This window comes from Acipenser ruthenus, chromosome 38 (genome assembly GCF_902713425.1).
Source record: "Acipenser ruthenus chromosome 38, fAciRut3.2 maternal haplotype, whole genome shotgun sequence".
NCBI classification, from domain to species: Eukaryota; Metazoa; Chordata; class Actinopteri; order Acipenseriformes; family Acipenseridae; genus Acipenser; species Acipenser ruthenus.
Genome location: NC_081226.1, coordinates 2,701,549 through 2,713,621, shown reverse-complemented (window position 1 = coordinate 2,713,621; position 12,073 = coordinate 2,701,549). Strand labels below are relative to the sequence as shown.

Sequence of the window (12,073 nt, the reverse complement as noted above, 5' to 3'; positions counted from 1 at the left end):
CTTTTTCGTTAAGTATATGGAAAACTACAAAGCGGTATGTAATTCAATATGTTAATGTAACATTATTCAGCAGGTTTAACTTTATGAAGCAAAATGAGTTAATTATATAGGGTGATGCAAAACTTTTGGCCATAGCTATACATTAACATAGACCACGTTTTAACATAAATAAAAGAGGTCTACAAAATATGAGGTTTAAAATGTTTCTGGTGGTTGTATTAAGGTCCTCCATTGTTTTGTTTAGTAGATGCTGAGGTGGGATTTGAACCAGAGACCTCCTAGTTACAAGCCCGTTACTTTAACCACTGGACCACACAGGCATGGGCCATGTGTTCAAAATGTATACTGTTTAATTAACTCCTATTCTTTTAAATATACAAATTTGCAAAACGACAACTTGATGTGATGGAGATACCTTTAAAATCATGATTTAGATGTTTACTAGTTTTATAAAGGCAACAGCTGTTTTTCTCCTGTCAAACAATAGAAATATGTATAATACTCTATATTTTATATCAATTCATGTATATTAAAATAGATAGACCTATTCATATATCTGACTGTAAAAAAAAAATAAAAATCAACCTATGTCATTATTCATAATCCTTTACATTTATTTTACTGGAAAAATTGAATTAAAAAATGTATTTGAGATTGTATTGTAATCGCAAATGTGGTTATCTTGGTTAGTTTTAACATGAGTGGTATTTCCTGATCTTTGGAATATATGGATATATAGAAAACAGTGTGTTGGAAGGAGGCTTGTTCTTTTAATGTGGAGTGTAGCAGAATAGCCCATTGGGAAAATGCAGTTTCTAATTTGGGAATGACTGATTTTACAAAAGGGGAGGCTCCATCAATTTAGATAAATATGGAAGAATCCCATATTCATGTTTGTATATTGGCAAGCTCTTTTCCCCCCTCATAACCCTTTTATTTTCATACACCAACAGCTGCGCACACATACTGGTCTGCTGCGTTTTCTTGTAACCTTTGCCTTTCAAAAAAGCAGCAAGCACTGAAAAATGAAGAAATCTTTTTTTTTCTCCAATTGCATATTCTGTTTTGGGGATTTCCATATTTATTCAATGCTTTCCTAGGCTTTGTGCAAACACGTCAAAAACAATTACCTAGTTGTGAAACTTTCAGTTTCTTGGCAAAAAATAAAAAGTTTAAGAAAACCCGATCGGCTTGACGCCAGTGTAGGGATTTGCTCGTCAGAGAAGACTGGCCCCATTTGGTAAAGACTGGGTTGAGCCAGAAAGGTTTTTATTTATTTATTTAACCCTAGGCCTATCCGTCTGGGCTTGTCGTGGCAACAGCTGTCTGGCTTTTATCTGAACCACTTTAGAAATTCTATAATCTGCTTGACGTAGTAAACACGCATTTAAATGATTTGCATTTAAACATTTATTATTTATGTAACTGAATTTAAACGCATAGCAATTACATACTTTATTTGTTGTCACGCAAAGTAAAATCAAAACTTTTTTTTTTACTTTAGCAAACACTAGCTTTCAATGCTGCAGATCTTCAACAGGCCTTCCCCCCAGATTCTGTCAATTTTCTAGAAATGCTAAATGTTAATTATCCCTACTTAATCTGTCTTTGTATCACTGAATAAATAGTTGCCCCCTCTTCAAAAAAAGGCAACAATACTTACATATTTTGTACATATATTCGTAATTTAAGCTGTAATATAAATATTTCCCCCTGTCTTGCCCAGCTGCACTGGCTACCTGTAAAGTTCAGGATTACTTTCAAAATTCTCCTGCTTGCCTACAAGGCCCTTCATCACACAGGTCCAGAGTATCTCTCCAACCTGCTGACCCGCTACGTCCCTGCATGCAAGCTGAGGTCCTCTGACTCTGGCTTGCTTGTTATACCCAAACAAAAGTGCACCACACTCAGAGAACGCTCTTTTAGCTTCATGGCCACGACTCTCTGGAACTCTCTCCCAGCTTCAGTGCGTGTAGCTCCCACAGTCGCTCGCTTCAAATCAACTCTCAAGACCCACTTGTTCTCTCTTGTTTTTAATGCTCTCTAAGCCTGATATATGTTATTAGCTGCTGTTTAAATTGCTATTTCAGGTTTTTCACTCCTTATTCGTGTAATTCTGCTTGACACACGCATCCACAATGTTTAGAATTCACATCCTAGCCTTGTATTTAATGTATTATGCATTGTTTCTTTTTACTGTTGTATTTAATGTACCATGCCCTGTATTTCACTGTATTTAATGTATTATGCATTGTTCCTCACTATGTTGTAAAGTGCTTTGTGATGATGGTCCACTATGAAAGGCGCTATATAAAATAAATATTGATTGATTGATTGATTATGTAAATATAATTTTATTTTTTATTGAAAGTTTTAAAAAGCAAAATGTGTCACCATAAAAGTTATACACGTATTAACAATGCCCAATAACTAGGCGGGATTGTTCATTTCCCCAGAAATGTCTTACCGCAATTCTCTGTGACTCAAGTTTAAAGGAAGTTAACTGCCTGTCTGTACGTGAGAGAATGGTTAGCACATACTTTTATCCATAACTATAAAACACTCAGTGGAAAAACAAAAACACACTAAAATAAACTAAAAACATGTGTTGATAAAAGTTTGGAAAAGAAATCTGCAAATAATGTCAAAACGCTTGTCATTGATTGTATTTTTCTTTTAATTTACCAGACACGCAATGCTGCCAAACCTGTTTATTTCACTCTCATTAATGCCACACCTGCCGATTATCAAAAGCCACTGCTGATAATATCACAACCCTGGTTCATCACTCTAATTTATTTCTACTCCACCTACTTTCACTTTAAGAAATAAAACCATTCTTTGAACATAGTGAAAGGTTCAAAGAACAGATGTGCATGGTGTCAATATACTGTAGCTTGGGGTCAACTAGGAGAAGGGGCGGCTGGCACACTGAGGAATGCTGCTGAACCTCGTCTTCTTTACTATTAGCATCACAAGGGTATCCATGTATTATTAAAAAAATAATAGATGGTTCTCTACAGTGAGTTACTGGAAAACAATTCCATCTCGGGTTTCGGTGACAGTTTATAAATTACTCGACCTTCGGAATGGACTTATTTTCCTGTAACTCACTGAAGCCCATCTATTATTCTATATATTACAAATCCCAGACATGGCTTTCTATTTAGCTGAGCAGCAGAAGACTTAGGAGATGCTGTTGTTGAATGCTTTCATACATATACTGTGTGTATATATATATATATAGAGAGAGAGAGAGAGAGAGAGAGAGAGAGAGAGAGAGAGAGAGAGAGAGAGAGAGAGAGAGAGAGACATACTCCCCCCTCTCTCTCCGTATCTCTGTAGAGGCATTTCGTAGTATCAGTACTTTTAAAGCTCAGATTGTGCTCAGTGGGTGATCACCCTAAGCCTCTTTTTGATTCACTCGGACACCACATAGCTGATACTAACGGCAGGCAGCGCTCGCTGGTCTGTGAGAGCGCGACAGGCTGGGCGCAAACGCTACCATGCACATAGTAAGCAAGCGTCTTAATGCAAAAAAGTCAGGCTCATCTGCATTTGTGGTCTTTTTACCTCATCACACCGACATAATCTGTAACGGCAGTGCGTACACAACACTAACCCTCTTTAAACTCTCTGATCGATAAGCAGGCAATCTGTGGGGACAGTCGTTTTGGATAAGGAATGGATCCTGAATGACATTCTTTGCTTTTCATATTGACCAGACATGGCCTGTCTGCGTGCATATCATCAGGGTTAGGATTAGGATTATTTTTTTATCAGCTATACACAACATGCCATCATCTGTGGAAGCTGCCATCTGGCGCAGTCACATGATCAATGCATCACATGTTCAAATAGTCTCTCCCGATTGGCCAGGCCTACCCAAGCAAACATTGTGAAAACCTTTTTTTTTTTTTGCATGTAAGGTTAGAAATATGAGGTTCATCCCACCCTGTCATTCCCCTCTCTTACTCCTGGCTTGCATGCACATCCTGACCCGTGCTAGGGAGTACACAGTAAGCTGTACCAGCACTTCGGGATCAGTGCTGTCCTTTGCTTACCTCTGGAGCCACGTGTTCTTCATCGTCTGAAACGAACACACAGGACCTCTAATCACAAACACAATAACATCAACTCAAACACTGTGTGTGTGCGTCTGCGTGTGTGTGCGTCTGTGGGTGCGCCTGTGGGTGTGGGTGTGTGTGGGGCGTGTGGATATTAGAGTACATCTCACACCCTGTCGTGCCTTATTGCTTACAAATACATGTACAATTACAAAATGACAGAAAAACATATATAATGTGTCATGTAAGAGTAGAAACTTAATTTATGGTATATTTTGCCAAACATCTATTTGAAATAAAATAGGTGAGAGAGACCTTACGTTATATAAAAGAATAAAAAAAGGAATATAGTAAAAATATAAGAAAAGAAAGGAACCATAGAAGACTTTTGAGTGAAAGAGTTGTGTATTACAATGTGAGATAGAAGAATAAATGAGAAAGATCTGATCTGGGCACAATGCCATGTCTTTTGCAATCTATTGACCCCTGCTTCACCCGGAGCGGATGTGATGATGCTGTGGTTAAGCTGCAGGGATGTTTAACAACTAGACACAATAATCACCTATCATAACACTGTCAATGCGTGACTTGCCCTGCACACCACACGGCCGTGCTTTTACCAGGGGAGCCAGTCAGGGAACCTTGGAAACAATGTGCTTTTTTTTTAAGCACCCTGAATATATTGGGTTAACCATTAGGGGTTAACAGACAAACTGTTTCAGAACAATAATACGCAGGAAAAGTCTGTTTTCTGATCTCTTTATTTACTGTTAAGCAAGCACCATGACAAGGAAAAGATTGGGCCACTTTAACCTTGAAAACTTGAGTTGAACTTTAGAACTACGGATGTGGAAAGTTTGGCAATGTTCTGAATAATTGTCAGTGTCACTGCAGGGCGGGTCATAAATATAGAAAAGAAAAGCTTTTCTGTCACTTTTGATTTGGAAAGCCAGGCCACTGTGTCGTAACATCTGGTAAACACGAGGATCTGGAGAAGAAGAAAAAAAATTAAACCAGAAATAATGAAACAGAATGTTAAGGACGTTACGTAAACATGCTGTGGTTAAAAGGGTCACAAGACGGGACAATAAAATGTCAGAAAAAAATATGAACAACAACAAAACAATCAGAGCCTTGTGGGATAGCCGATATGATAAGTGAAAGAATCGTTGGTTGATGCATTTTAAGAGTGCGAACACAGTGATATCGCAAAAGTCTACCAGAAGCCATAATAGTAGTACAATATTTCATGTTAGATTCCGAAATGTCACATTGTTCAATTTTGTCAGTTTTTTCGTTAAGTATATGGAAGATTACAAAGTGTTATGTAATTTAATATGTTAACGTAACATTATTCAGCAGATTTCATTCGACTTTACGAAGCAAATGTGTTAATTCTATAGGGTGATGCAAAGCATTTGGCAAGAGCTGTACAGTATTGTTGTTTAAATAGCCCAAACTTGGAAAGCCCTCCTTTAAAAAACTGCATCCCTTACCTTCTTTAGCTGTGAGGTTCAATCAAGCAGTACTCTGAAATAAAGAGAATATATATTTTTAAAATTAGCCAATGCCTTTGTTGTAACTTTGAGTGTGGTTCGGGGGGCAGGAGCGAGGACTCCTCCCCCCATTCCGTCCTGCCAATAATATCTGCCAAACCCCTTTTCAACCCCAAGTCATGCCTTTTTCTCTGTCTTGAGATTTTTGTTTTCCACCATCCTCCCCTCCTCCATTATTCTGCTCCACCTCTGCAACGGTCTCCCTCTGGGAGTAAGTGAAGCTCACCCAACCTTTAAGAGCCCAGCCGCGCTGGCTTCATCCTCTGCCAGAAAGGTCCTCCGCGACCCCGGCTAAATCTGCCTACCTCCCATTGGGGGATGTATCGGATGCTTGACCGCCTTGGAGGCAGATCGGTTCGGTCTCACCTCCGCGAGCCAAGGGGAATCCCTGTACTCATCCCTAAGTCACAAAACACTTCTATTATCAATTCCCGAGGTTCTTCCTCCACGTAGCCCTTGCTCCTGTCCAGTGAATACATATTGAAATGCTGCAATCACAATCCTGAAGCAGTCGGCATTGAATTTGAATTCGTCCTTCGGATGAGACCTAAAACCGAGGTCCTGTTGTGAATGGCTCTGCAGCGGCAGTTGTTGATGCATAGTTCACCCCCTAGTCTTTGTAAATTGCTATGGATAACAGTGTCTGCTAAATAATAATAATAATAATAATAATAATAATAATAATAATAATAATAATAATAATAATAATAATAATAATAATCCTTCACATGACCTCTTCAAGTAGGCTTAGGGGATCTGGCAGTGCAATTGAAATATCTGCATGGGGCAATCAACACATTTTGATGAAACACAGCTACCCTATTGTCTTTTATAATACGGTACGATACAATACAAATGTATTTTTATATAGCGCTCTCTATGCCATGGTATCCGGCTGCAGTTGATTTAGGAAGAATTTTTTGGAAGAACTAAAAGTTCTGTATTTTTTGATTCCAATGAATGAATAGGAATATACAGAGTTAGTAGAAAGGAAATGCATGACCTACGAAATGATGGCAATGCATATAAGGCGATTATTTGGTTCGCTCAATGTATGTCCTAACCAGGATCATTTTTAGTTAATATAATTTTGTTATGTACTTTACTTTGTAATCTGTAAAATCTGATTTGTTTGTAAAGAAAGAAAAACAGTTTTCAATTCCCAAGCAAACAGGACATGGCTCAAATCCAGGTGCTTGGAAAGGGAACATTTTTCTGTTTGCCAGTTTGATCGCCAAGCAGTCATTGACCTGTACTGACAGTTTGACCCACACTGATCAATGATTTGAGTGGGTTGCTGTACCTCATAGCTGAACTTCAAACTGCTCCCAGTCAAATTCAACAAGTTGAACCAGGATCTCTCCATCTCAGGAAGCAAGCGAGCGTTTATAAATACAATAATCACTGACAAAGCATGAGAACCCTGACAGCAAAGTGTATAACTGCCCTTTTTAAGATGGTTCTGAGTGTATTCCCCAATAAACTGGAACCATGCAGTATATTTTTTGTATGTCAGCTCTGTATTAGTTAAAAGGACATTTCTAATGACTTCAAGAGCCATACAACAAAATATATTACTAACAGGAAAAAAGACTATTATGCATCTCTGGCCAAACGTTTTTGATCAACCCACATGCACCACTCCAGCCATCCGTGACAGGACGTCATAACAGAACAAGCAGGATGGTGACAGTCACCCCTCACAGCTGCAAATTCACAATTCTGGTGATCAGTTTGAGATACAGACATTTGACTCTCTCAGCAGTCTGTGCTAGTATGTCTAGACAGACAGAGACACAGACAAACAGATACCTCCACATACACCAAAATTCTGATATTCTTAATAACCTGTGCTGTGCAATTTATTTTTATTTGAAAAGGAAGTCTCTATATTAATTTACAAAATTGGACACAAGTACAAACTCCATTCTGAAAGCCCAATAACTTGAGCTTAAGACGTTTCTTAGCAAGATTCATCACAACTGGACAAGCATTAACCTGCGTTTAAATACATGCAGTGGGTGTGACAAACAGACATTGGGACAGATGGCTGCTATTTATCACCAGATTATGATAAGCTCAAAGATTTGTGCAAAAGGAGGTTCTTCGCAAGTTTCACCAACTGGACAAGCTGTTCTCTACATGAAAATTTCCATGTGCCCAACTGAAAATGCTACAGTAGGTATCTTTCCACTTGATAACTTAAGACTGTTTCTCACCTTTCTCCTGCGGTAACACCATGAATTCCTTCATCCCCACACAAGCTGCTTTCTTCTGGAAATGTTCGATATGTTCAGAGGACAAGGTGGCATTGCGTGCTTTAGAAACATGAATGTGATTAATTATCTTTCAAATGTCAATCTATTCATTCTGAGGCTTTATGTGCATTCTGCTTTATCAGAAAGAAAGCTCTTTACAGCTTCAGATCAAAGGGAGTTGGAGCGACAAAAGCTTACTCTCTCTTTAAAACATACTTGTCACTGCATGTATGTATCTCTGTGCCCTGTTGAGAAGTGAGTGAAGCACTTTACCATAGAGCATCATCCTTTTAAACTGATGTTCTCCCTCATCCTGCATCTCCATCATGATGATGCAGTCCTTGCAATCCGACTCAAAGATGTAAACTTTCATTAGAGGACGACCTAGGACAAGAATAACATAACAAATAATGTACACCCTGCTACACATAATAAAGTGATCCTGAGACATTTCCTAAATCACTCACAAGCACGTGGTTTACATGTCACCGGAAACCCTAAAGCAGGGGGGTCAAACTCCAGTCCTTGACGGCCGCAGGGTCTTCTGGTTTTCATTCCAACTTCAGCTCTCAATTAACATAATTGATCTAATTATTTATTCAATTGAACAGATTTAATATCTGTTCCAGGTCTTTTACAGTTGAGGATTTAAGAAAGAAAAGTGTTAAATTTGTCCTATTAATCAACTAATTAGACTAATTATGTAATTGAGAGCTCAGGTGGAACAAAACGAAAGCCAGAAGACACATGGCCCTCCAGGAAGTTTGACACCCCTGATCTAGGTGGACTTATATGTGGAGTAGTGGTTAGGGCTCTGGCCTCTTGACTGGAGAGTTGTGAGTTCAATCCCAGGTGGTGGACACTGCTGCTGTACCCTTGGGCAAGGTACTTTACCTACATTGCTCTAGTAAAAACCCAACTGTATAAATGGGTAATTGTATGTAAAAAAAAATAATGTGGTATCTGTATAATGTGTTATCTTGTAACAATTGTAAGTCACCCTGGATAAGGGGGTCTATTAAGAAATAAATAATAATATATACATTTTTGTGTATTTTATTTGTTATTATACACAGTAACAGAATTTAAAAGACAGACACTGTAGAACTAATAAAGGCTTAATAAATTTATAACCAGTGTTAAGAATAATTTATAGAATTTAGAATTTAAATTATCATCAGAAATGTATTATTCAGCTATGGCCAAAAGTTTAGCATCACCGAGAATTTTGGGATTGAGACATCATTAAAATATATATATATATATATATATATATATATATATATATATATATATATATATATATATATATATATATATATATATATCAGTGCGTAATTTAGATATTTTATATAACATCATGTGATCACAGAAATCCATAATAGTAGCACAGAATTTAATGTATTTTTTAAAACATTTTTGTCAGTTTTCCGTTAAGTATCTGGAAAACTACAAAGCGGTACGTAATTCAATATGTTAAACGGAACATTATTCAGCAGGTTTCCTTCGACTTTATGAAGCAAAATTTGTTAATTCTATAGGGTTATGCAAAACTTTTGGCCATAGCTGTAGTTTCCATTAGGGGTTCTGAGGATAAGGGCAACACCCAAGAACCAAGCTTCAATCGCCCGAACCCCGAGAATACAGTCGTATTACAGTTGGGCAGTACAGGATTGCATTTGTTGTAATACCGAAGATATCAAAACACAGCCTCTATCTTGTGCCTACCTTCCAGTTCCATGTCGTCTCTGTAACGGTGAATGTAGTACACCCAGTTTCTTTTAATACAATGATTCCCGCTGCAAATAAACTAGCATTAGACAACTCCAATTTACAATCTGTAAAGACTGAATTAGACTCAATCCCAGGTTTTTAATTTGAGTGCTTCTCATGGCAATTACTAAAATACTGTGTTAAGTACAGCAAGATTTGTCACTGAAATCCTTTATATACCCACCTGCATGAAAACCTCAGAGTGTGAGAATTTCAATGTCTGGTCAGTAATCGTTGACATAGAAACAATAGGCACTCATGCCTAACATTTTCACTCATCTTAAACAGCTTCTAAAAAGTCTCATTTTACCATTTCTCTTACTATTCTTCATCTTAGTAAGAGTATTGCTAGAAACACAAACGGGACCTGATGAGGTGGCAGATCGCTAGATGGCGCTGGCTCTTCTCTAAGACACTTTATAGGACGTTGTGTATGCTACACATGTATATGACAGGCTGCTAAAAATCAAGATTAGAACCTCACAACAGGTGAAAGTATGACGGAGACTCATGAAAATATAAAAAAATAAAACCTCAGTATACAACCCACCCAGAATGATTGAAACACAAGGGTTTAGGGTACGGTAAATAAAAGCGAAGACATTTAAATTTAAACGTTACTTACTCTAATCTGTGCTAATTGTTTGAAGCAATGTACACTCCGTCCCTATTTACTCTCATAGAACAATATTCAATGGGATACCAGTTTTGGCAGTCATCAAAATGAAAGGCAGCAAAACCTGTCTAATTCAGCCACTTTACATACCGGCATTCTGTATGATTAATTCAGCATGATTTTTGGGGTCCCGTCCAAATCGCTATTGAAATGAATGGTGTGATCCCATCTACAATCTGGCACCTGTCTATTGTGGAATCCGGCATGATTTTTAAGTCACTTCTGCTTAGAATCAGTGCAAACAAAATGTAAGCTGGCTCCTTATTATTGGTATGTTCTTGGAGTCAGCATTTTGGTAACGTCAAAGACCCATGAATTCAATTTCAGATTTATATCTAAATCGATTTTTTATATATAAATTAACAAAGCCTCTATGTCAAATGTTTGCAATTGTCTTGTGTTTTACTGTTAATGTAAATGTGTTGTGTACATTCTTACACTTTGATTGCTCCCTGCAGTACGAGTCGTTCAGGAATGTTCGCCCCCTGCAGGTCAAAAAGGGTATTGTCCATAGACTTGAACATTTGAACGTCGGAATCACTTTCTCCTGCTGCAGCGATGAAATACCAGGATCCGAAATACTGTGAAAGAATAGAGAAGGAATTAGATACTGAATTACATGTTGAATTGCTCCACAAAATTAAATTGGTTGAGCAAAAAATTCCGGGTTTCCACTAGTTTTCCTTTGAATCAATGTTCAGTAATTTACTTCCACAAAAAACTAAAATAGTTTCATAGAAATGTGAGACCAACAAATTCATGGTAATCCATATTAGGTAAGATTTATTATTATTATTATTATTATTATTATTATTATTATTATTATTATTATTATTATATCTCTGTGTGATTCAGAGTAATATAATTGTGTTTTGTATTGATGGGAATGGGAAGCTGAACCAAGACACAACTCCCGGGACGGGACATTAAAACATTGACAAAAGTCTTAAAACCTATAACACATAATCCCTCCTTCTCTACAGCCTTAGCATTAAAAATAACCGGCATTTGTATGACTTTTCATTGTGAACTACCTGTCTAAATCTATGCATACAACTGAAAAACATAAAATAATTAACAATATTAATAAAATAAATAAATAAATAAATAAATAAATAAATAAATAAAAAGTCTTACCTCGGCTGTGTTTAAACCGCCCGCTGACATTTTTGCTGGCTCTTCGCATCGCCAAATAGTCTGTGCAACCAAGCCGTAAAGATAGACCAAGTAAGACCAGAATCTGTGATACATGGTTGGGTTCTTCACCGAGTGTGCTGTGCCCGCATGCGAGGGGGTGAGTTACTCTTCTGGCCGAACAGGTGATCTTTATCCCCGGAGATCTGTTGTTTGTGTCTCTAGCGTCCGAATGTCCGCCCAGATAAAAATGGTGATTTCCCCATTTAAACTCCTACTAGTTCCTGTACAATTATTGACATAAAACGTGTTTACACAGAGTACTACAGCTTTGAAAACCAAGGACATGTCGAGGGACAGGTCACTGGCAAATTGTTCTGTTAGTGGAGGGTGAAGATAAAGGCAATGTTTAGTATTAAAAAAAAAAGTTTATTTATTTATTTATTTACGCTTCAGCCGTCAACACCGGACCAGTATCTCATATAGCTACGTCTTCGTTGGTCCCCACTGCTCTCTCATTTTATCAGTGTGTGTTTTTCTGTTAATAAGCACCATCCCCATCTAGTGGACACCTACTGTGGATCAAGTTTCATTTTGTATAGCTTGCCA

The 12,073-nt window shown here is 37.6% G+C and overlaps 1 protein-coding gene across 2 annotated transcripts; it reads right to left on the bottom strand.

Annotated features, from left to right (window-relative positions):
* Nucleotides 1-4,812: 4,812 nt before the first annotated feature.
* Nucleotides 4,813-11,852, bottom strand: LOC117971191 (apolipoprotein M-like). Of its 2 annotated transcripts, none has more exons than XM_059009347.1 (7): nt 11,468-11,852; nt 10,769-10,911; nt 9,610-9,680; nt 8,155-8,265; nt 7,843-7,897; nt 5,564-5,597; nt 4,813-5,055 (listed from the first exon to the last, which is right to left on the bottom strand). In XM_059009347.1, the coding sequence occupies exons 1-6, from the start codon at nt 11,579-11,581 to the stop codon at nt 5,582-5,584; spliced, it is 510 nt and encodes a 169-aa protein (XP_058865330.1). In that variant the 5' UTR covers nt 11,582-11,852; the 3' UTR covers nt 4,813-5,055; nt 5,564-5,581. The 2 variants fall into 2 exon arrangements, with proteins under 2 accessions (XP_058865330.1, XP_034775126.2); XM_034919235.2 differs by having other exon boundaries at nt 7,843-7,941; nt 11,468-11,835.
* Between the last annotated feature and the right edge of the window lie 221 nt (nt 11,853-12,073).